Source organism: Melanostigma gelatinosum, assembly GCF_949748355.1.
Source record: "Melanostigma gelatinosum genome assembly, chromosome: 21".
In the NCBI taxonomy this organism is placed as follows: Eukaryota; Metazoa; Chordata; class Actinopteri; order Perciformes; family Zoarcidae; genus Melanostigma; species Melanostigma gelatinosum.
Genome location: NC_136654.1, coordinates 3,902,078 through 3,928,130, shown reverse-complemented (window position 1 = coordinate 3,928,130; position 26,053 = coordinate 3,902,078). Strand labels below are relative to the sequence as shown.

The following is a 26,053-nucleotide window of genomic DNA, read 5'->3' as shown; positions in this document are numbered from 1 at the left end:
AGCTAGAGAAGAAGAAAAAGAAAAAGAAGAGGACGGAAATGGATTGGCTCGGACAGGGCAGCAGAAATGTAAATTCACTGACAAATAGCAGAGCCACATAGCCAGACAGAGAGCAGAAAAGAGGCGAGGGGATCCGAAGATGAAAGAGAAAGCGGCTGCGATTCAATTGACCCTCTTAGGGACGTGAACGCGACTGAACTTAGTGGTTCCACTTTGATCGTGAGAGATGGCTCAAATCGCTGCAGTATGGGCTGCTAAAATGCAAGAGAAACGTTGGCGTGGGGATGGAGGGAAAGAGCAGGGGAGAGAAGGTGGCGGAGAGAGGTCGCATACCAGCCCAAGGCCCAAGAGGGAGGGAAGTATGGGAGAGGAGAAGGGGTTGAGGGAGTACCGTAGAAATCAACGAGAGGAGGGAGAACAAAAAGGGCGGGCGGAGGAAAAAGAGACAGTGGTGGAAATAGTACAGTAATATCTGACCCAAGCAGCAATGCTGTTGTTTCACCTTTATTTTACTACAGTAAAAGGACTCGTACAGCTTCCACAACGTTCTGAGAGAAGAAACATCCTGAGTTCATTAATACAGAAAGAACATTGTTGGAAAGGCTTTTCACGACTTTGAAAAGCTGAAAGGACAGAGTTCAAACCATATTGTGGAAAAAAAATTGGAAATTACAAAATGCACAAAGTAAAGCCAGATTTTTGTTCTTGGCTGACTAACCGCTCGCCGGTAAAGGCTCCAACAACTTTGATGCCAACATTTGGATGCTTGTGGATGGCCATCGACACTTGTATTCATTTCCCGACATGATGCAGTTTAATGTGTTAATAAAAGCGGAATGAAGTTAGTGACTCAGTGCACACGAATGTGACTCAAGCTACAGAACAAAAAGTGAGAGAATGGGGAATGGCATTCTTCGAAACGCTCCGGGTTTGAGCAGTGAGTTCAATCGAGAAAAACGGAATCAACTTGCCTATACAGGAAACAACGCATGCATGTAGTTTACCGTTACCATTTGTAATGGTATCACATTGATAGAAGCTCCATTGTTGACGATCCGCTCTCTGCATATTAAGTTACTGCTAAGGCAAATTACGACGAACATTTGCTTCTGCTGCTGCTTCACATTAGATCCATTTAAATGGTGAACCACAGGGTGGCTTTTATAGAGAAGCTGAACATCCAGTGTGCTTGCTGAGGGGAAAGAACATTGCTTCAAAGGCACGGTTTTGTGCAGTGACCTGCATTGGGACTGTTCAGGACCAATGGTTACATGTACCTGACGAGGACCTTTGCATGGGAATTGAGACGTCTGTGTCTCAGAAGCGAAGGGCGGAGGTGGCAGGAAGTTGTTAGGGAGGATGGTTTGGGAGACCGCCGTTGCATCCCGTTAGCTACCAACAGCACCGGTCGCTAGCCGTGCATGTCGTAACAAACACTAGATGAGGACATGTTGAACATGCAGCAGTATATTCATCCTAAACACCCACATACGGGAAGGAGCTCAGCTTAAAAGCTTGTGATAACCATTTTTACCTGAAAGAAACACCACCGAACGAGCAAACGGCAAAAACATGCTCCGTGAACATGCGCTTACGGTAGTGCTAGCCATTTGCTACTTCATGCTACCTGGAGAAATGGCATTATGAAAGCTGAGGCTCCACAGATTCCATCGGTATAAGACTCATCACTCTGCAAAATACTTTGCACACTGATTGCCACTTCAGACCCCCTGAAAGCCATTTTGGGGGTTCTCTAAAATCATAAGACAATTATTTGTCACTTACAACTGTCACTAAAATGTATTTTAAAATCTTACCAAAGCCCAACAGTTTCTATTATTCAAACTGCAAAACATTTATTCACAAATATGAATAGTGAGTGCAAGAGACAAAGCCAGCCAGAGTCGCAACAGGTTGCGCGAAGCGCGTCTGTCTTCTCGTCTGTTTGTGGACCTTTGGACAAAAATAACAGGTATTTCGCAAACTTATTGCAATCTAGCTCCCTCCAACAGCCAATCCTCAGCCTTCCATGTGAAAACATAATCTGCGTCTCCATCTGGTGGATGAACCGTGGTACTGCACTCACCCTAAAGGCATTAGCGGTGTCCACATAGACCAAAGGGCTTGGGTTTTCGTTGAAACAGAAATCTGATCTGACTTTTGAAAAACGAAGCCAAACGCATTTGTATTTAGAGTTCAAAACTATAGTGACATGAACTTTACAATTTAAAGGGTAAAAAGTTCTAAGACAAAATTTCAAATGGCACAGATCAGTTCAGTTGCCCTCAGCTCGACAGAGCTTTTAGGTGTCTTGTTTTTAGTTTTCCAGCCTGCGACTTTATTGTTTCTGGTGTCACCAGTCTCATTCTATTTCAGTCGCAGCAGGCAGCTGTTCTCACCAAAAAGGCTCCGATAAACCCACTGAGCACTGTACCTGCTAAGCACCAAACAGCACGCGACAAAGTTAGCAGCTAGCTGGTAAACATAGTGGTGCATTGAGTATCTGAAGCTTTCTTCTCTTCGTGTCCGTTGGATGGAAACTGTTGGCTAACATGTCTTATGTTCACATCTTGTTAACAGTGTTGTGCCGAATGTATCCTGAGTTGTAGCGTTGACGGATCAAAAGCAGTTATATGTGATGTTTTTGTGACAGTTAAAAGACAATTGTTTTTTTTGCTGAAAGCGGCGGCAGATAAAAAAATAACAATCTGACAGTACGGGTCGTTTTGAAAAAAAAAACCTTTTCTTTTGAATTGATTTGATCTTTCGGGTCAAGTCATCTTCTGATCTCGGAATCACAACACTGTACGTGAATCAGTGGCAAAACAAATCGACAGACATTCCCTCGAAAGCCTTGGAACAAAGCATGTTCAGTGTGCTCAGTCATCTGTTTTTTTCTTTGCATAATGCTCGCGGGCTGCCATCTGTAGCTTTAGCATGGTTCTCACGTCACCCGGGGACCTTTCAGGGGTTTTCCCTCCGTCTCCCCGACAAGCAGGGCACTGCCTCCCTCTCCTCTCCTCTCCTCCCCCCTCCATCACTGTATCCCTTCACGCAGTCAGAGCATCTCTGGCGGCCCACTTTCATTCATTCAGACCCGTGGTCCTGAGGGCCGACTGGGAGGCCATTGTGAAGTGAGCCATCACGCATACTGTACACTTCCTCATCTCCTTTCGGTCTGCTCCGTCATTCTCTTCTTGTTTCTCCCCTGGCCGAATGTATCTGTTCCTGTCTTCTTGCACTCCTTTCCTCTCCTCTCCCACTATTCCGGTCCTTCAGCCTCTATCTCTATCTATACCAGCACATCAAAACAAACTATAACTCAAGATGGACCGCCGCAGCCTCCCACCAGTTCCCATAAAAGACACAGCCGGCAGAGAAGAGAGAAGAGGAGAGGGATGTGCAACGGGGGAGGAGGGAGTGGGAGGTTTGGGAGGGAGCAAATCGGTGGATAATGTTGACACAATGAGAGAAATTGAGCGAGATAGAGGGAGAGCAAATATAGGCGGTGGGGCAGGGACAAGGGGGGGGAAGCTGTGATGGGTAAAAAAGAACAGGTGAGGCACGAGGCATGGGGATGGGCTGCAGAGCTGTGTGGAAAATGGGAGAATGAAGCACGTCGAATAGATGTGGAGGAGATGGAGGGGGAGAGTAAAAAAGAGAAAGAGAAGTGACTCAGGAGGGGAATTGATTAGTGGACTGGAGCTGGGGAGAAATTCCTGCAAAGCCATGGAACCACAGAGGAAAGAAAGGGAAGGGAAAAGAGGGAGAGAGAGAGGGGGGGAGGTAAAGGAGACGCAGAAAGTGAGATGAAAGAGTAAAGTGAGGAAGGGTTGGAGGGAGGGGAAGAATGAGAATATTGGCAGAGAGTAATTTAAGGCTGGTCACAGGGGAGTAAGAGCAAGAGAGAGGGGTGTGTGGGGGGGATGCTGCAAAAATAAGCATACACACACATACACACACAGATTTCATCTGCAGGCGGTTTATCAAAACATGCACATTTGCACTTTTAAATAACACAATCAGCTTCCTTCGTAATCCCTGCTCTCTGTCCGTTCTGTATAAGATGGACTATTGCCTACACTACGAAAGATGGCGTTAAAAGGAGTCCTCCAGTTATTCAACATGTGCCCGAGTGCATCCTCGCAGAGATGCTAGCGTGGCTGTAGACTCTCGGTGTCTATGCGGGGGGGGGGGGGGGGGATGCGTTCAGACACAGTGCCACGTTATGGCAGTGCTCGAAGCGCTATACACAATTACTGCGCGAAAAAAAAGACTTAAAAAAGCGTAACAGATTCCCCAACACCAAGCTAAGATTACTCAAGCCCGATGGCCACAGCAGACGCTATAGAACACATTTCATGGGCTGATTGTTCGTCGCCGTGACTGGTACACTGCCTTTGACATCCAAGAGTATCCCTTTAATGCGGTACCTAAAACACAGAATACCAATTTCACTTAAATACACGTACTAAATTACACCGCAGGGTAAGAGTTTGCGTGTCAAAATGATTATATGCAAGAAGAAAAAGAGCTGCGGTGACCACATGGATTTCAGTGCAGCGTTAGAATTATGCAACAACCATGCGGGAAAAACCTTCGATTCCCAACCTCAGCAAGTCAAAATCCTTGTGCAGGGATAGGACTTTAACAACTGCTCCTATCAGATTATAAAGCTGCAGCCAGCACCACGACGGGAGTCTCACGCAAGTGGAGAGGCGAGGAATGTTAAACGAGTCGGCCCGGGCCATGAATGAAGCTGAAATGAGGCTGATTGGATCCCCTTTGCTTTTTTCTCCCTACCCTCCGTGCAAGGAAACACCGACATGGCTTGTTATTCTTGCGCCACCGCCAGAAACCGCTCGACGTCTCTGATTTTGGACGAGGATCTCCCCCCCACAGATGTTCGATTGGCTCGGGTGCCGCCGTTGGACGCGCAGGAGAGGAAGCGAGGAGACGGAAAGACTTTCTCTGAAGAGGGGAGAGGTAGACAAATCAGAATCACCTTTATTGGCCAAGTATGCGTACACATGCAAAGAATTTGACTCCCTCTCGACGCACTTACACAGGAATAGAAATAAGGACAACAAAGAAGAAGAGAAAGAAGAAGAAGACGAAGCCTATGTAGGGGAAAACGACAGGCAGAGCCCTCGTTTAAAGCAAGCAAAGCAGGTTTTACAACCAGCTGAGGAATGTAGACATGAATCGGCTTTTATTGTTTTACACAGAGCAGCGGTGGGCTACCAGCAGCAACTATCTCACCACATACAAAGCATTGGGATCTCTTTTACCTTCATCTCTACTGCCCTCCAAAGCTAGCTCCGTCACCACCGTCCTCTCATCCGCCTCTCTGTGCACACGATCTCCCACACAGACAGTACAAAATACATTTATGTACTGCTTATTTGTGTTGCCAAATACGTTTTGCAGCTTTGCTGCTTGGGTTATGCTCAGGACATTGACACTCAAGGCCTGGGTTCACATCCGGTGTCACAGGTGTCTGCTAAAACACTTGGTTAAGGTCAGGGAAAGAAGTCATACAGAGTATAAGAAGGGGTTTGTAGGACGATCACTTTGAAGCCTCGAGTTTGACTTTTTGGCCGTCGCCATCTTGTTTGAGCCGGGTAACAGCGAGGCCCCACAGGGACAGCAGTGCTAGCATAACAAACGCTATTCACCATGTAACAGTCAGCCAGCACTAGCTAGCTAGCTTAGTTAGCAAGGTCTGTATTTATTTCTGCTGTCATAGTTGAAAAGATCTTCAACAAAAGGACAACGGTGTCAATCCCCTGTTGAGTGAACTTAAGTGTTAAGTTGAGAGCCTGTGCTTCCTCTGGCTACGGCGGGCTGACTTCACTTTTTAACGCCTCATTTCTAGGCCTTTCAAATTTTCAAGGACCAAAAGGATTAAATCCGGATGATACGAAAGAGTCATTTTTGGGCTGTTTGGGACTCGTTTCACAGCTGTTCCTTCTGTACTGACGGTGCACGGGATATAAAGTGGTCATTACGCCCAACATCGCCTCAAAGCCCACCACCGTTTCTCGGGGCTTTACAAATCAAGCGGGCTGAAATTATAAATCATTTGCTTTTCAAATAAATAAACGTACGTCAGCTTGATAGGACTTACCTAATTTATCTGTTTAAACAAAGGGAATATTACTCTGTTTAATGTTTACGCTAACGTTACATTCTAAAGTGCTTGTGAGTATCCCCATATGTTTGGATAGTCTAGTATGTTTTATATATATATATATATATATATATATATATATATATATATATATATATATATATATATATATATATATATATATATATATATATGTTTCCCTGAGTATATGCATGTGTGTGAGTGTGTTGGTGTGTAGTTAAGTGTGATGGATGACTGTGTTCTCAGCAGTGGCGTTGAAACGATGAGCCGTGAGAGTGTGCGTTAGGGGGTCGACCAGGGCCGTCTGCTGGTGATACACAGCCTCTCCCTCTCCGAACACGTACAGTAGCAGTGTCAGCTGTGATGAAGCGGGGAGACGCGGTTTCGGAGATCCCTCGGGTATACGAGGCACACCCGCCTCACGGACACGCTCCGTCGTCACGCAGAGGAGGAAGGGTGTAAAGACGAGGCACACCGTACATTATGCTCCATTGTCACACACACACACACACACACACACAGAGGCAAAGGAAGTGAATTGACTACATAGTTACTCATCCATATAGAACAGTTGCAGCCAGTTTGTCAGTGGAACAGTGGTGTGTCAGATTTTCAGTGGCGGTGAATTACGGCATCCCCCTATCCATCACACACCCACACACACAGTACAGCTAGATATTACATGGTGTTAAACTGGACCAATGTCTCAATTTACCAACTTTTTCTAGAGATAAGCATACCTCTATACGTTTTGAGATATTCACGTCTGACACTTGTGGCTCCGCCCAAAAACAACGTGGAAAGTAGAGTAACTCCAGAGCTGTCCGACTGTAATATGTGGAGGTGTTTGTACTTTACTTCGGTGTTTTAACGTCAGGCCACTTTATACCTCTACTGCACTTCATGGGGAAAATGTTTGCCTTCAATACACATATTTACAGCTACAGCTACTTCTTCAGATTTTACATTCAAAACCTATGATCAGCGTAAAAAGTAGGACGTGTTTTCATAAACTAAACTACCAAACAGCATATTCAGCAGAATTAGCTCGAACTCAACCAACAACAATAGTTTCTTACATGTCAACGCCTTCAATTGCTGTGGACACGGAGAAGAAGTGATGGCGCTCTACCAAGCCGTCTTTACAGGAACAATATCCCTGTTACTCTCAAACCTACCAAAAGAAATGTTGCGTAAGGGCATAATAATTACAGTACATCAGCAGGAGGGGGGGTGGGGGGGGGGAGCAGGTTGAGCTCTGCCTAAGCGCCCATACATAACAACACAGCTCCTTCCTCTTCGCATCTTACGTCATCATCAGAAATGTGTGACTGAGTTGGCGAGTTCCGCTTTTCTAAATTTCCGTTTAACACGAATCCTCCTCGTCGTTTAACACAAAGGCTCTTCCCATCCATCTCCGCACATCTTTATCTGTCGCTCATCAACCATAATTTATGCAGAAACAGATGCTGCTAGGTCTGTTGCCGCTTTGATGCTATATGCGTGTGTGTATGTGTGTGTGTGTGTGTGTGTGGGTGCGTGCGTGCGTGCGTGCGTGTGCGCCTGTGGGAAGTGGAAGGAAGAGGAGCAAATAATACGCATAATCACAGGAACAAAAGGAGAAAATCCCTGACACACACACACACACACACACACACACACACACACACACACACACAGAGAGCAATCCCACGAAACATGTAGGCTACTCAATCATTCCTGCACTCGCATGACAATGTTGCTTATTTCATGAAACTCGTTCCCAACCCCCCGGACATCATCCGCCCACACACATGCTCTAATATTCAACCTCATTGACAGCGGTTTGCTGACTCAGGCCTTAAAGGCCTTCAGTGTTGCTGAATGGGCTCCTGTAGGACACACACACACACACACACACAGATGGAAGCGCACTTTTCCAAACCTGATTAGGCTTTGATCACAGGCACGAGATGAATATAGTGAGACAAAGCATGCATGCGGGGAGACACGGTCTCGGAAACGGGAGCGATGGATCATCTTCTTCACCTTCTCAGCACATCGGCGCACGATGTCAGTGTTCAAACTGGTGTCGTTCACGCACAAGATTCAAATTTAGAATTCAATGACATTTCAGCAAATCAACTGTTTTGGCAATATAAAGTGACTCTAGAATCTAGTATTCTGGTACGTCGGGTTGCCTCACTGCTCCCACACACACACACACACACACACACACACACACACACACACACACACACACACACACACACACACACACACACACACACACACACACACACACACACACACACACACACACACTTTTCATTCATTTGTTTCTGACTCCGACAAATTCATCAAACTGTTGCTAGGATAAGTACAAGTTGTAAATACGTCCTTGCTTATGTAAACAGATACTCATCGAATACCTGTTTGGGTATTACATTACTGAGACTCTTTGTCGTGGTGTCGGTATCTCTTTATGATCTAATCGGGATTTATTTCACAGTCAGTGTTAATATCTCGAGTGGCCTTTTCACACATCAGTGTCTATCATCATCCTTTGTTTTTTTGTACGGTAACTCTTGTCATCGTTGATGATAAACTGCATTTACCGCGAGAACAGAAAGCCGGACAGGCGCAGCAGCTGTAACCACGGGAGAGGCGGGGCTTAGAGAACGGTCAATTCAAGTATCATTTTTTAATAAAAGCTCAAAATCCTTGATCATGCATGGTGTTTGTGTGTCAGAAGTCTTTATAATAACCCCAGAAAATTCAATAATAATCATCTTCTTTTTCATATTTTTATCTCCTGAAGTCCACTTGCTACATTATTGCTTTATCCCCATACTTTGATGTGTGATCTGTGCTTTGTTTTTCCCTTTCCGTAAAATTAATTGCGCCGCAGCCAGCAAACAAATCTCCTCGAAGGGAACACCTGAGTTGCATCTCAATCTCATCTTTTATGACTCAGCTCACTTCATATCATTTTCTGAGCCAAACCATGTTTCCCACATCCCTCCCTATAGACGGGGTTTCCCCGTTTTCCGAAACCATTTTTCCTCCCTCGAATTACATTCTCCCCTTTCTTCCCCCTCGCTGCTCCACCCCTCACTCCAATCCCTGCTCCGGGGCGGTGGCTTGCTGCGCCCGCAAAACACCCCCTGGTAGGCAAGGCAAGTTTATTTCTACAGCACATTTCAACAACAAGGTAATTCAAAGTGCTTCACATGAAACCATTAAAAGCATAAAGGCAAAAGTAAAGGAGATTTAAAACATACATTGAAACAATAATCGATGTCTCCCTGAGACATTACGCTGCACGCAATCAACCATACACTGCCGCAATTCTGAAATTACTCGCACACAAACCACGTCTGGAAAAGATCTCTGCCGATCTGCGTTTTGGCGCATGAGCCTCCCCGTGAATTTCCCACTCACACACCTGCGCACACACACACACACACGCACACGCACACGCACACACACACGCGGTGTACTTCAATGAGCTGACTGCGAAAGAGAAAGCCGGTGTTAGGTAGGCGGACGGATGAGAGGAGCCGAGGCGACAGGTGGAGAAGGGGAGAGAGGAGGACAGGGGGAGAGAGTGAAGCTAACTGAGGTAAGGTAGATGAAGGGGGAGGGGGAGGAGAGTGCGAGGTGAGTGTTAAGGCCGTACCAGAGAACAGGAAGAAAGGGATACCTGTTTTCCCTACAGCCACCCTCGGGCTCTTTCAGAGACGGCTAATAAAGACAGTGGGCAGCTGAACGCCTCAGCAACTCAGAGGCAAAAACAATGGCTGCATCCTCTGCATAAAGCTGCCAGTCACAAACAAAAAGACAAAAACCAGTAAGAAGGGGAAAGAAGAAGAAAGAGAAGCTCCCATTGTATGAAACTCACATCACCATAGCAACTCTGGCTGAGGGGGGACGGCAGCATACCGGAAAGATGGAAAAAACTAATTTAAAAAATAACTACTTAGAAAGAGAAGAGAGCAGAGAGGAAAATAAAAGTGTCCGGAAAGAAGGGATTGATATGGGATCAAACATTTAAAGAGTGGTGATTGGAGAGAAAAAATAAAGCTCGTCGGTAAAAGGTCAAAAAGGATGAAGGAGGTCGGGGGCTGAAGCTGAATGAAAGTACGCAGCTTATATCAGGAGTCTTGCTATAGCTGCTCTGTGACGCAGCGGCCACACTGTTCGATAAACTAAGATGAAAACAGACAACTCGCAGACCGCACGACGCTGCGGAGGCCATGTGCCCTAAAGCGTACCCAGGAGGGTTGGGTCATTTTCTCATAGACTTCTATAGGAGACTTATTTTTGGCCCCCTAAAATCAGCAGGATCGGTCTTAAAAGTTTCCCTAGAGCCTAGTGCCAACATGGCTAAATAAAAAAAGCTAAATCTGAAGCATAAATGGACGATTATGATTTCAAATTTTGAATCCTTTCATCACTCCGAAGAAAACCAAACAGCAATCGGACGATTTGTATTTCGTCATATGGGGAAAGTTGCGTTGCAGAATCGTGACCGTCTGCTCTGTAGGTGGGGGGACTAAAGTGGTGGGAGGGAAACTTATGATTACAATAGCCGTTCTTATACACTCATTAAATGGGATCATTTGGAGTTAATTGAAGTCTAGAGGAATTGCACAATTACTCATTATGCTGGGGCTTTCCCTCGAGGACCCCTGAGAGCCAAAGCACTGCCAACCCTGATAACATCGAGCAGGTAGAATTAAATATGTATGTGAATGTAAAAGCACGGCTGCATGATGATTTATTGTATTCAGCCGTCAGACAGTGTGACGAAACATGCTAATTAGATCTGGGGTTCGATAAGATTGTGTTACATCAGAATCCATAATTGAATCCACCTTTACAAACTAAATTTGTTCAAATCCCTCGCAGAATTAACTGAGATTTAGCTTTCAACATTTGCTCGAAAGTAAAGTTATAAATCACTAAAACCCAAAGATGCCTTTGAGACCTGAAAGCATGTGCTGTTGGCTGAGGAGGGGTCTTGCTCCCAAAGTCAGAACTACTAAATTGAAATTCACTGGATGAGACGTTCAACTGACCAACCACCCGATCAGTTATATCGTTCCCCATTGATTAAGCCCTGCATTTAGTCAGTGTGTGTGCTAGGGCTATACCAAATAGTTAAAATCTTGATTCATAACGTTGATATTTGAATTCTAAATTCATTTTTGCACGTCTATTCATTCTGTTCGAAGCTGTTATTTCTGCACAGTTGCAGATAAAGAATAAGCTCCAGTGATCATTTTAGAATTACGCAATTTACAGAATCAGATTCCAGTGATGTCTGCAGAGGGTTGTTTCAGAATTGTGTGTCAAAAAAGTCTAAATTGATTGGAAAAAGATAGGCGTTATCATTTTCAAAATTCACTTCATGTTTTTACGGAATATTCTGCTTCAATCCACAATCCGCCTTTCAAAAGCAACATTTTCACCGCAGTCAAAGAGCTGTCTGCTCTTCCTCTTGCCGCTCACAAAGGGAGGCACGCAGGACCATTAATTACATTTATACAACCACAATAACATATAAATCTAATTTTTCTTTCGTCATCAGTCCAGAGACTGAGGGTACAGTAGGGGCCTCACTGAAAGCTGGGGGCCTCTTCCCTTATAGAAAAATGACCAATGAGCTGCACCGCTGAACCGAACCAGCCTATCAGAAATGAGCTCCAGGCCAACAATGGTATTGCATTGATATGAACGGTTCTCTGCCTCCTATTCGTCCACCCAGCTTTTTCTCTCGCTCTCTCTCTCTCTCACCTAAATTGTTTTACTCAAGTGTCAAAATTTGGCAGCGAAACTGACAAAAACAAAAATACAAATAGGCTGAGCACATGATTTTCTCTGCACGGCGGACTCCATCGATCTTCCTCGAATCTCCGTCAGAAGTTTCAATCAAAGCAATTTGACTCCACTTGTACCCTGCGAGGCTACTAGAAACAAACGCCATACATCTGAGGGACAGGTGCACTGCAGAAGGAAACAGCAGCAGTTTGCCTGGAAAGGTGTCGCGCTAAGATAGATGGAGGAAGTGAATCTTTTGGGGGGTAGTTCAGCGTGAGAGAAGGAGATTTTAAGTCAAATCTTTCACGAAACCAAACAATGTCAGTCAACTCATCTACATAGCAGTTTTGGCCTCATACACCGTTTGCTCAACACCACATCTTGCCAGCTAACTTGTGAGTGACATGTTTAAAGCAGTTTTACTCCGGAGCCTGACAGAAGCAAAGCCCCTCTGTCAAATCAAGCAAAAGATGGAACATTGTGACAACAACAAAAAACGTGTGGACAAACGTACCGGATTATGTAGCGGAAGGCAGATTTGTTGAACAAAACCCAAACAGAAAATCCGTGACTGAGTGAGCTTATAAATTAATAATGTTTGGCAGCAATAAAATGGGATGTACAGGAAATATGCTCTTAATAATTGTTTTCACAATCTACAGCACTGAGCCTCTACCACAGGTGTAAGACATGGGTAATATAAGGGGTTTTAATTGATCTGACAGAGAGGGTTGTACAAAATAAAGACATAAACAATGAGCTGGTAGAAATGTGTCTGCTGAGATTTTGCCTCACCATTTAAACATGTCCCCGGGAAATTATATTTGCTATTATTAAACAAAGTATTACATTTTTGCAGGAAATAAAATACCAATTTTTCGCAAAGTATGGTACGGAGGTTGTAGGGAGGCGGTCGTACAAAGAGCAGGAGTTCGACTCCTGAGACCAGAATGTCTCCTCGGCCCCACATTTCCATCCTGTCAGACATCAGTAGGGAGATCATGCGCTCGTGGTCGCGTGCGTGTGTATCTGTCCGTCTGTCCACTGCTAATCTCACATACTTGGACTTATTGTGCTTATATTTTCTGTGCCCATTTATGACTGTATAATCAAGGACCTCTCGTGATTGCGGTGATTCACAAATTTTTGGAGAGCCCAATTGACTTCCAACAAAAAAGGCATTTCCGGCAATCGCCCTAGGCTTACTTATTTTAACATTTACTTTGACCGGGTCTCTCGTTTACATGGCATTTCAAAAAGACGACTGCAACGACGCTTCGTAAAAGCTCTGGTTGCATTAAAAATTCTAGTACATTTACCATCACACCATTTATCAACAAAAAAAAACATAAAATGAGATGATGCCTACCCCTAATTTACGATGCAATCTCTAATAATTATCCGTGACTTCCTTGAAAGCGTGCTATCAGATGTTACTCTTCTGCATACGTAACTACCCATTATGAAGACTGACCACACTAATATAAGACATGCGGCTTTCTATCAAGGGAGAGGAGCACGAGACCAGCTTTCGTTCGATGCGCACATAAGAATAAGAAGGATAAAGGCAAACAACCAGAGGTCCCTTGCAAGCCACAGGCACACGGTTTTAATTATGAATTTAATTTGTGTTTTTCTTGAAGAGGCACTTGGCGGCCTGGCTCAACACAGAGGGGAGTTAGGACCCAGAGGAGGACAGCCAGGGAGTACTTTAAATTAGAAACAGACGCCTTCTCTCTCTCTCTCAAAAGACAAAGCGAAGAGGAGGCAGTAAAGGTAAAGCGAGAGAGAGAGAGAGAGAGAGAGAGAGAGAGAGAGAGAGAGAGAGAGAGAGAGAGAGAGAGAGAGAGAGTCTGGAACTGGTTATGAAGCCACATCTTGTAGGAAATCCTGAACAGAGCATGTTAACGAGGGACACCGAAACCACGAGCGCAAGGCTCCCCTCCCTGCACTTTATGTGTGTGTGTGTGTGTGTGCGTGTGTGTGTGTGTGTTACAAAGTGCAATACACACACGCTCAGATAGACTACATGTGCCATCTGAGCCACTACTGACTACCACGAAAAAAAGAAGAAGAAAAAACCCGGCATACTGTACACACACATGGCGAGGACTGGCAATCAGTGCATAAATACAGGTAAACACACTCGCGCTGGATTACATATCGCACAAACAAACATACAGTGCAAGCTTGTTTCACGTCACACGCGCACAAAACCTCTCCGGGGACCAGACAGGGTTTCCCTCTCTGTCTACATCTGCATGCATCTGTATGCAGTTACCCAGGGTTGATTGCAAAACTCACACGCACACACACGCGCACACACACACACACACACACACACACGCAAAACAGAGCAGCGAGACCTCCCCATGAGCCTGTGGCCCAGCAATGCTGAGTTAGCCTATGGTAATATGAAGACTAATAAAGAACAGATCTTACAGAATGGTACGCAACAATATGCACACTTGTTAAAACACACACACACACACACACACACAGGGGAAAGAGTGGGAAGAGGGAGGATGATATGACGAAGAACAAATACTAATCAAGACAAAAAGCAGATCTCACCTCTCACCTCTTTCTCATCCTGCATGTGGGATGGCCTGCACCCTCGGGTGGAGCGAAAGCATTTTTTCTTCCTCCCAGAAATGATCACATTCATGAAGGTGTGGGAGCGTCTGAATGCAATGTGTGTGATGGAGGAACTGTTTGCATTTAGGTATCATTTGTATCTGTGTGGGACGCAGGTATTGCAGATTTCCGGCTCATTCTGATGAGCTGCTGCGAGTGTTTGGGGTGGCTGGTGGGCTTTCCAGATATATGGATATTTTTTTTATTACTTTGTCCAACCCTTTTTTCATTACTTTCCACTTCACAATTCATCCGCCATTAATTTCTGCTGAAGCAATGATGCTAAGCAGCAGTCGCACACCGTAGTGTATGAAATGTAATGTGAATTGTTTTTCACAATATAACATACTTGCTGTATATAACACACAGATTGTGTTGAGAGGATTATTTGGTTAAAACATGAACATATATGAAGTCGGCAGGCAGTCAATGGCACGAGAAAACAAGCAATAGCAGGTGTGTTGAGGAAATGTGAGTCACCGCAACCACATGAGGTCTTTCAGCATGCGCCATCACTGAGTAACCCAAAATATTATGCGGTTTGCTGCAGCAAGATTAGCAAGATTAGCCGTGGACAGACACAGAGGTGCACTCGCTCACTCACAGGTGCACGCACGCAAGCGTCCGATCGCAAATCCTGCTGGCGTGGATAATATGAGCAACAATTGCTGTGTTTTTAATGTGAAAGAGGTCGCTGGTAGTAACTGCTGGCGGTAGTATTAGCATCTTTCTGCTCAGTGTGTGGTTTCACTGCCCACAGATGTACCACTGGTTCAGTGTCACAGAACTCGTCAGCCACATTTCCAGCCACTGCGGGCGGCTGTTTACGTCAAAACGGCACTGAAGCCACTGTGCACCACCTGCCTGCTCAACAAACAGCAGACAGAACAAAGTTAATGGCGAGCTAGTGAACATAGCAGAGCATTTAGCAGCTATCCAGCCAGATATTCAATATATTACAGAGATAAAAGGAGAGTGAGTGTTGGACTCAGGTGAAAACGGGCCGCTGTCTGCTAACCCACGTCCGTATGGTAAACATGAAACTAATGTTATGGCCAGGAGACTGTTGGTTCAGCTTAGCATAAAGAAACTAACCTGGCTCTGTCCAAAGGCAGAACACAATCTATGTACCAGCATCTCCAAAGCTCAATGAAATAAATGTGAATAAGACCTTTTTGTAAGCTGCCACTTTGACCTGTCACAGCAGATAAAGCGCAGGACTTAAGGGTCCCAGTAAACCATGCCAGTGACTCAGCATGCCCAACACCAGTTCCCTTAAATCTGCCACCTAATTGAGTGTTATTTTACTGCGCCGTCATCAAACTCCGGCCTCAATACCAGGAAATCTCCTGTTCGTATTTCTAGACAACACAAAACTACAAATAATACTCAAATTTGCTTTTTTCCCCGACATTCAAAGAGGCAACTGATGGCAACAACGGCCACATACAAATCCATATATCAAATTCACTTACCAGCAAGGATGACTCTATCGTCAGGTGCCAATGCGCTGAACTGTGACATTGCTCTATTTAGCAGACGACACCTGTTTCCACCTGACCCTGCAACCGCCTTTGAGGCCGGTAAGCCTCGGGGCTCGTTGGGAGCTGATCCCGCTCCCTCCTCAGCAGGTGTAGCGGCGTAACAAGGCCGCTGGGGCTCGGCACTCTCGCAAAAATGATGTGATCTGATTCCGGAGAAGCCACGATCACGCAGTCCCCCCGGGACATTAAGCTCCAATGGCTGCGAAACTGTAAATGTCACAGTGATTTGGGCCGAGCGCCAAGGGGAGAGAGCCCAATGTGTGTGTGTGTAGGTGTGTGTGTGTGTGTGTGTGTGTGTGTGTGTGTCTATTGTCATGTCAGTGCCACTGCCTGAGCAGGGAAAGGGGCACTGAAGTGGAGCGGAGTGATTACGGTCGAGGTCGATGTAATACCGACAGTTTGGAGCAGGAAAAAGCCAAACAACTGTTGAGCGGAACATCTGAGTAAAAGTAACAACACCGAACTAAATTAATCTGTAACTGAACATCAAACTAACCACACAAACATCTAGGTGAGAGCATTTATAGTTATTAAAAAGAGAAAAGTGAATTGTTGGCTTTTTTGGGACTGTACACTACACACACACTTAACCCACAGCTACAGTAGAGCTTTGCATGCGAGGCCTGCGGGCCCCCTATTCTCTACATATGCACAGAGATGTAGAGACATACTCACACACACACACACACACACACACACATAATCCTGTGCACAGGCGGGCTGAGAGGCCAATGGACCTATCATGACTCTTATATAAGCTTCCCACCCCAAGAGGTATTTATATCCCTCGTTTGTTATCTCTAATAAGACAGCTCCCGCTTTTTTTTCTCGCTCCTTCACCAGACTCCCCGTTCCTGCTGCGGGAAAATCCTGATTACTGTCCTGATGACTCGACAGAGAGCGATCGAGATCGAGATACAGAGAGCGAGGAGGGGAGGAGGAGGGAGGCGGCGGGGGAGAGACAAAAGTGGCGAGAGAGATGTGCTCCTGTGCGTGTGAATTATTGAAAATGCCAGCAATTCCTCAGCGGGCGGATTTTGACAGTCGACCGACCAGACGCTCTGCCCCTTGAGAATAAATGTCTCTAATATAATATGTCTCTAGTAGCTATGTAGGAGAGAAAGATGAAGCAGCGTTTCAGGAAGCCTCGGAGTGAATATGTCTGGAGAATGCTGAAGTATGTGGAGGGATGGAGAGAAAAGGTGAAGCGAGGTGAGTAAGCAGAGCGGTAGAGGAGAAAGCAGAGAGACTGAGGTATTGGCTATGACGTGAGACAGTTAAAAGATAACTCGATTTAGCCGCCCAGTAAGATTTTGCTGAGTAAGAGTAAGTGCATGGCTTCCCCCCCCCCCTTTCTGTTGCCAGTGTGCAGCCAAGCTCGAGTCTTCTATAATACCCTAATGAGAAAAAGCTGGTAGGAAAATCCTGGACTGAGTCCTACATAAACTTACAGCCATCTCACGGAACAGCCCGAGAAGAGAGGGGCTGAGGAAGAAAAAGACGAAAAACTCATTGTAAAATGAGAAGGAAAATAAAGCACATTTAGAAAGGTCATATCCTCATTGCTTTCGATACACTTTATATGTGTATAGACTGTATAGTAGGTTGCATATCAAATTAAAACACCTCTGTTGTTTCCAGGACTAAACTTGAGATTTGGTACTATTTTGTAACCCGTTAGCATCGCGTGACCGCGGGAGAGATTTACAAAAGTTGGATTTTTTTAAGAAATTTGATTTCTTCAAATGCTTTATTTTAGAGTGGGTGTATAAATGAATGATACCATTTCAACAATTTTAGCTGTAACTTGCAGCCTACAGACTTCATTTCACGAAGGAAGAGTAAAAAAGTATTTTTCTAAAGTGAACCTAAACAACCAGTCAGGAGCCAATTATCCAACCAGTCAACCATCACAACCAATTCAATACCCAGCCGGTGAACACACACATTCACCCCACAATCGGCAAACGACACCATCGACCAATGGACCAATCAAATATCCAAACAGTCAACCCACAAATCTACAATCACCTTCCCACCCAGGTGACCTACCTATCTCCTAACCAGTCAACCTACCGCCTAACCAAACAGCCGGCCATCAAAGAGTCCAACCCATTAACCGAACCAATCATCGAACCAGACCGCCGTTCCGGATAACTAACTGCAGATGACAGTGGAAGGGTTTTTTCATGACAAGCCGTATTAATTGTTCTCCCCGTACAAAGAACTTGATTCAAAATCAGGGATCAAATTTGCCTTCCGGAGACAAACACAAGAATACAAGAGCGCAAGAATATGGGCGGGTGAGACACACACCGCCAACTGATTTTTACATGAGACTTTGTGAAGTCCCTCCCTCTCTGCATCACTACCTCCCGACATCGGACTCCTCCGCCGCTCCTCTTTTCTTCCAACTCTCCTTCTTTTTCCTGTTTGGGAAGCTAACCTGTGTTTTTTTTTCTTTTTTAACAGGATTCACATTCATTTGTTAACTCGGCCACCGGAGTCACGGGGGGTGGACGAGCACAACAGGATCTGACAAGAGAAAGGAAGCAACACCCCAGAATACAAGTGCGTAAATGTTGCTGCTGCCTCAGCCACGATCAAGAGAGAGGCACACACACACACACACACACACACACACACACACACACACACACACACACACACACACACACACACACACACACACACACACACACACACACACACACACACACACACACACACACACACACACACACACACACAAAAGAACCGCAGAAAAAAATGCTTTTCATACTTGGAAACGGGGGCAAAAACAAATGTTTAAACTTTGAGCACAAAGCAGATTTAGAAACACCATGAACTGACACACACACACACACACACACACACACACACACAGAGAGAGAGAGAGAGAGACAGTGAGAGTGCTTCCTGCTGCTGTCTGGCAGTCTACACTGGAGTTTAGCGGTTTGCCCCTGAATCACTGTGGTCGGAGTCTCACCGGGTGTGTATCAGGTTAGCCGGTCCTCCCCTGCCAACACACACACACACACACACACACACACACACACACACACAAAGACAGCTGCCAGGCCCGGCCCACAAACTCAAGCCACTTTTGGCACTTAAGTAACCGGGTTACTCTGAGAAACCCGGTTACGCAGCTAATCAGAGAACCCGCGACGGCTTCGCTGGAGAACGGAGTTCAATGGAGAACCATTGTGAATAAAAACCAATCTGTTCCCAGTGCATACATTCGCCTGCTAAGGCTTTCCACTGGAGGTAAAAGCCAGACAGGCAGACACCTCTGAGTCACCCTTGAGTACTTGCAATTGATTATGTGATTTTCTTTGTTGTTGTTTTTTAGTCACTGGTTAAAGCAGTGTCTGGAGCACCCTGATGTGTTTCTTCCTTCATCCGTCTTTCCATGTTCATCGACAGTAAATACCGAAATATGTCCAACCACCTGCCACCTGCCAACCAGAATAAACACGGGATGGGTTGGAATTACAAGTACGATGTCTCAGATGGGAGATCTTTTACAAATACTCCTTTTAATTAATTCCACTGCACCAACAATTAAAGTGTCTTCCAACTGTTCATTCACCGAACAGGTGAGACGCGACATAACAGGTATGATTGGGCCCGGTTCACCGATGATGAAAAAATAAATAAAAGACCAAATTCCATATCCCAGTATTCGTTGCGGTGTTTGGTGTGAATCTGCCATTTTTGCACCATTTTCCTTGCCGAACGATAGATTCTCGACCAAACTAGCGCAACGTTTTGAAACAGAGCTTCAGTTGTGACACGTAAACATACTAATACGGCGTGTACACGTGTTTTCAGTACTTGTATCTGTTGCATAGTCTTTACAGGTGCAATGAGAGAGAGAGAGAGAGAGAGAGAGAGAGAGAGAGAGAGAGAGAGAGAGAGAGAGAGAGAACGACATCATTTTGCAGCAACGACTGCGGTTGCATCAATTTGCACCAGGATCCTAAAACGCACCGGTGTGTTCTTTTGTTCTAAATGCTTTTTAGCCGTGTCACTTTGTGTGCAACGACGGAAGGGATTTTCCCAGGAAAAAAAAAAAAAAACGACCACAAACACCACGTGTGCGGAGTAGAAAACGTAAGTGCTTTAATGAGCTGACTATAGGTTGGAACTACAGCGTGGCAATCAGAAAAACAAGCAGCAGGCCGAGCACAAAGAAGGGGCTTCTTTGTGCTCGGCCTGTTTGCAGTCACTCCTGTTATTCATCAATAATTGGCGCTTTCAAGGCGTCTGAATCACACATACTGTACAGCGCGTCAAGAGCGTTTCACCGCCAGCAGACTGATCCGTCGGTCTGCGGATCGGCGTTTGGATTGAGTCCAACACATTTTTCTAAAAAAAGGAGCCTTTGCTTTCTTCAAACACCCATGGTTGCCAGGGAGCGCGTACACAACAGATGTAAGTCGGGTTTTTATGCACACGCGGCAGGCGGGCGCACGATATGGACGAAGAAATAACATCGCCGCTGTTAATAAATGCTGCATCTGATATTTGCGTTGGGATGTGATGAACACTGACTCATTTCCCTCCCTGCCCGAAAGCCAAGAAGCAAGAAGCTCGGCGATGAATCTCCACTAACTAGCATTGGGTTCTGAATGTAAAAAAAGATTTTTCTAGCACAATAGCAAAGCCCACGCCAGCAAGAGTGGGTGCTCTCGATGTTTTAGAACGTACAGCTGTGCTTTCATTAAGAGTTCTGTGGCTGGCAGTGATGAACGTCTTTTTTATTCTCCCATTTTGTTTCCATCTTAAAAAGGATTTAGAGAGCAGAGCGAGACACAAGTGCCTCTCTGGCAGAAGAGCTCAACTCTTTAACAGTCAGCTCACAGAAAGCTGCCATTGGATAGCTGTCCCCCATTTCCCCTCTTTACTGGACGCAACGTTTTCCTTCGTTTCCCAGAATGCCTTTCGTTCACCTCGAAGGAATTCACGACGGCAGGAAGTAGGGCTGCGTATTGTTTGGAGACAGATGATAAAGTACCCTTAAAGTGATACCAACAGAGTACTTCATGTGATACTTTCTGTTCTACTCCACTCGATACCGATCATGTGAACGGAAGAATTCGTAAAATCATCAATGCATTGCATTCTGGTCTATTGAGTACAAGCCATACCTCGATGCATGTTGCATGATTCGTGGAAGATGTCAGTTCTAAGAAAAGGCCTGTTATTTGACTCTAGTGACAGAATATTGATGATGACAATCAACGTTTTAGATATCTGCATCACTTAAAGTGTTTATATTGATCACATGACTGTGTGATTTAACTCTTTCCAGGAGACGGTCAAGGGAAATGAAGATCGGGAACACAGCCGATAAATTGGTCATCAGCTCGTCCACAAAGCTGCTTCTCATTGGTCAACGATCACGCTCAGCGTGCACGCTCCACCGCCGGCTGACCTCATCCGTCTGGCGAGTGTTGACGTGAGAGACGTGCATCTGCGCTTGTTGTCATTCGCTGAATGATTGCGTGCGCAGCTCTAAATATACACACGCAAACGCGTCTCTTGCGGCGAGCACTTTACATGCAAAATGCATGCTCGAGTCACATCGCATGCTCATCGAGTCACATGAATCATGGAGTAAAAAAATCACACGCCGACACACACACACACACACACACACACACAAAAAGGCCTGTAGTTCAGTAAATGAATACTTCATCATACATAATCCGTCATGTCAGCCTCCTGGTGAATTTCAGAGAGCATTCAGTTCATCGGCTGAAGCTCTCGAACGGCAAGAAGTTGGAAATGTCTGAAATTCTCTAAGGAACGAGGGGGGGGGGGGATATGACAGTAAAGTTGATGGCTGGTATGGGCCTACTTTTTCACCTCTTAAAAAATGCTGAGCCTCGTTTTTTTTCCTCATTTTTCTCCCCCCTTCTTCTTCTACTGGCTTTGGAGGCCGTCAGAGATGGCAAACACACACACACACACACACACACAGAAACACACACGTCCTCACTCTACAGCCAACGTGAGGCTTTTAACTCCAGAGGAGGAAAACAAAAAGCGAGGGGTACGGTGGGGAGAAAAGCAGCAGACCAGGAGGAAGAGGAGGAGGAGCGGGGGTGAGGGGAGAACAGGCGACGGGGAGGGCAGGAGACATTTTCTGCTGATTCAGTAAGCGTTCGCTTCGGCTTCCGCTATTTTGACGGACGCGTCGGAGCAACGAGCAACAAATGTGAAAGCATGCAGGAGAGCGAAGCAGAAGCGAAAAAAGAAAAAGGAATCGGGAGCACGTTTTCCCTAAAATCCCTCCGCTCCCATTTGAGCACGAGCGGTTGCCGGGCCCTCCGGTGAGGCTATTTCAACGCCATGACAAAACACCTCGCCCGGCCAGGTGTCCTCCCTCGCTGTTCTGCGCGTGTAATCTTCTGCTTAAATCGGCCCGAGCGAAGGATATAGAGAGCGCTGGACGCGTTCCCAAAACTCCCCTCCTCCTCCGTGTTGGCATCAACATCCAGCTCCCCCACCAGAGAGGAGACACCTACGGGAGTCCTGTGAAAGTGTGTGTGCTGCTTACACAACCTCACACACACACACACACACACACACACACACAACGCATAGAAAAGCTCTCACTCTCTATCGTGCGGCGGATTGTGCAGGAATCATTAGCAAAACCAGCAGAGGGGATTTCGCACAGGCAATGTGCTGGGCAAAACATCACTCAGAGTGTTCACCCCAGGGGTCTTCAATTAAACCCTAAATACCTCCGCGAGCATCCAGGGGTCCTAATTACTTCAGACTGCTGAAAATGGCCGCGGGCCGCCCGGGACCGACGGCTTACCGAGGATATGCCTGTTTAGAATGGATCGGTCGGGCACTCCCATGTTGTTGGTCTGCCTCGGCTCCCTCTGCCTGATAGCGCGCAAACAGATTCAAAACACAGAAGTGCACACACACACACACACACACACACACACACACACACACACGCAGCACAGCGGCACACAGAGACGGATCGATCGCAGTGACGTTCGTGCATTACGGAAGCGGTGACCTTTTCCGAAATCAGCACAGGCAGACAAAGCCGTGGGGACACACGTAAACACACACAAACGCTTCGTCACTAATTACCCAGCAGTCACTTCAATACGTGCAAATCCTCATTCAAAACTTTCAAAGCGGGGTCCGTGAATCGTTGCAGAACGGATCTGTGCAAAAAACACAGAAACCAGTCTGACTTCAGTAGAATCAGACGGCCATCAGAAAACAGAACTTGATCTCAGGTAAGACTCCAATGTTCCTCCGGAATTATCCAAACTGTTGCACATTGAATCCAGACTACGCCGCCGCCGCCACAACTCGGGTTTGCAACGTATTCATGAATCTGTGCCAAAGGGCTGTGATGAGTGATGCAATGGACCTCAGGTCAGCATTTATAATGCTGCCTTTGACCCACTGTGTATCCCAGCGTGCAAGCACTCAGACATAGCTCAACGGGTCGACACGTTTTACTGTGGGAGTTGTGAAAAACGTCACTAAGGGGTTGTGATATTTGATTGGATCGTTTACAGCAGATCCTGGGTCAGGCTCTTTTGCAACGCAGCAACTACTGGATGGGCAGACAAATGAATCAGCTACTCTAACGAGTTCCAGCTCCTCAGTTGAGTTTCTTTTGCGATTGTAAATTCAAACTCTTTGTGCCCTTTTGGTCACCGTTTTCGGACATTTTGAAGAAAAACATGGAGAATATAAGTTGATGTTAGAGCTGCGTGGATCGTACAAAGGTGCAAAACAATCTCATAAATCCGACAATTATCGTACACTTGGCTACACCGTACAACCTGGGAATTAAACACCTGAAAGAGCAGAATATCACATGGAGTGGGGACCATGAAATTAAAATGTTTGAGAGGCCCTGACTTGGATAATAGTGCCACGATCGCCTTTGCTCCCCGAGGAGCCACGAGGGACTCATTTGAATGCTTCAAAAGAAAAAGTATATTTGTGGACCTTTTAAAGATTTGACATTTACAGACATGGAAATGAGCTGTGGAGACTGAGGCAGAGTAAAGAAAAAGGGAACGAGAGGATGAGAGGAGAACGAGGGAAGAACAAGAAGCGAAAGAGAGGACAATGTTCCTCGGGGAAGAGGAGGACGACGACAGGCCTGCTCGGCATCTCAATCAAACAAATGGTGACAAATGAGGAGAGAGGAAGGGGAGCGAGAGACGAGGCGGAAGGGGTGAAGGGAGGGTAATCCGAATGACATGAACACACACACACACACACAGCAGAGCAGAGCAAAGCAGAGCGGTGTCACCCTAAGGAAACACTCTCTCTCACATCCAGACACCAAAAAAAACACACACACACACACACACACACACCAAGAGAGCAAGATGGACGTTGAGGGCTCCAAGGCCTCTGGTAACTAGTCAATCAGCCCTTGAGGTCAGCTGGAAGAGCAGCGCAGCCCAGCAGGTGTTTCTTACCTGCCACAGGTGGGAGGCGCGTGCGCATGAGCAGACTCCTGTCTGGAAAAAAAAGGATATGGGTTGCAGACCATCTTGAGACACCAGCTGCGGGGCCGGGTGGTTTGTTTCAGGTAGAAGAAGACCACGGGGGCCATGGCCGGGTAGGGCAGGCTGTCGCCGCCGCTCGCCGACGCTTCATCCCCGGTTGTAGAGATCGCGTCAGGCGCCGGGGGCACCGGGGACGCGGGCTCCACCGCAGCAGCCGCCGCTTCGCCGCCTCCCGTCCCGACGCCGGACAGGTCGTTGAGCCGGATGAAAGTCCTCGGCAGAGAGGAGCGACCCTCCGAGCCCCTGGCGTCGGGGATCCCGGAGAGATTTCCCCCATCCTCGGCCATCATTCGCCTCCTGCGGGCAATACATGCGATCACACATATCAGGGGTAGCAGACAGCCATGAAAGCGTGCTTTCAGTGAATGCAGCAGCAGAAGCGCATGAGATTCAGGAAAATATATGTGCATTTAAATCTGATTCTAAATCTGCCAACTTTCGTATAAAGTGAAAAACTATATCGATACACTTCTGCACATACACGGACAATTAAATATAATATGAAGAAGCAACAGTGGGGAGAAGTGGTGGTGGAGGAATCATTTCAGGACATTTTTGCGCATCCTTCATCGACAAAACGACCGCGTAAAATAGTTTAAAAAAGAATGAATGTGACACAAAGCTTTTTTTCTTTTCATGGATAGAAAACGCCAAAAGTATATATTTGCTGACATAAGCTGGTAATTTAAAAAAAAGAGCTCCTAATGAACCCACCCCCAAAAGAGGCTCGCATTCATTTTCATCCAGAACTAAATCTCTCTCTTTTCAGCAACAATGGAAACATATTTCCAATCCGTCTCCAAACTTCAGCGGCATCTATAACCGAGCAACAATACATTCATCATGAAGTGATTTGCAGCAGTTATTATTGATTTTTCTTTTTTATAAATGGGCGCAGAGAGCATCTCTCCGTTCGATTCATTTACCTGTAATGGACTCGGTAGATGTGCCCACAGCGCGCTCAGTCATCGCATGATCAGTTTATGCCGCGGCTATAAAGTCCACACCAGCCTGGGGAGGAGGAAGAAGAAGGAGAAGGAGAAGAAGAAGAAGAAGAAGAAGAAGAAGAAGAAGAAGAAGAAGAAGAAGAAGAAGAAGAAGAGGAAGAAGAAGAAGAGGAAGAGGAAGAAGAAGAAGAAGAAGGGGAAAGAACCCGGTTGGTTCGAATCAGGAGACGAGGAGGGAAGAGATGAAGAAGAGAGGAGCAGGAGGGGGAGAGGGGGTGAGGGGTGAGGGGGAGAAGAGAGAGGAGAGGGTCTTGTGGGTTTTTTGGTGCGTCTGGCTGCGCGTATAGTTTCCAGGTGGTGCGCTCTGCTGCGCGGGTCAACAGACAC

General features: G+C 46.1%; 1 protein-coding gene across 1 annotated transcript in view; it reads right to left on the bottom strand.

The window, feature by feature from the left end:
- The window catches only part of cacna1g (calcium channel, voltage-dependent, T type, alpha 1G subunit), a 178,475-nt gene extending 152,751 nt beyond the window's left edge, over nucleotides 1-25,724 (bottom strand). The window contains exons 1-2 of the mRNA XM_079293010.1: nucleotides 25,646-25,724; nucleotides 24,690-25,016 (exon numbers count right to left, since the gene is read on the bottom strand). Of these exons, the coding sequence (XP_079149136.1) occupies nucleotides 24,690-25,009 (320 nt within the window). The 5' untranslated portion in view covers nucleotides 25,010-25,016; nucleotides 25,646-25,724. The remainder of the gene's footprint in view (nucleotides 1-24,689; nucleotides 25,017-25,645) is intronic.
- Nucleotides 25,725-26,053: the final 329 nt, after the last annotated feature.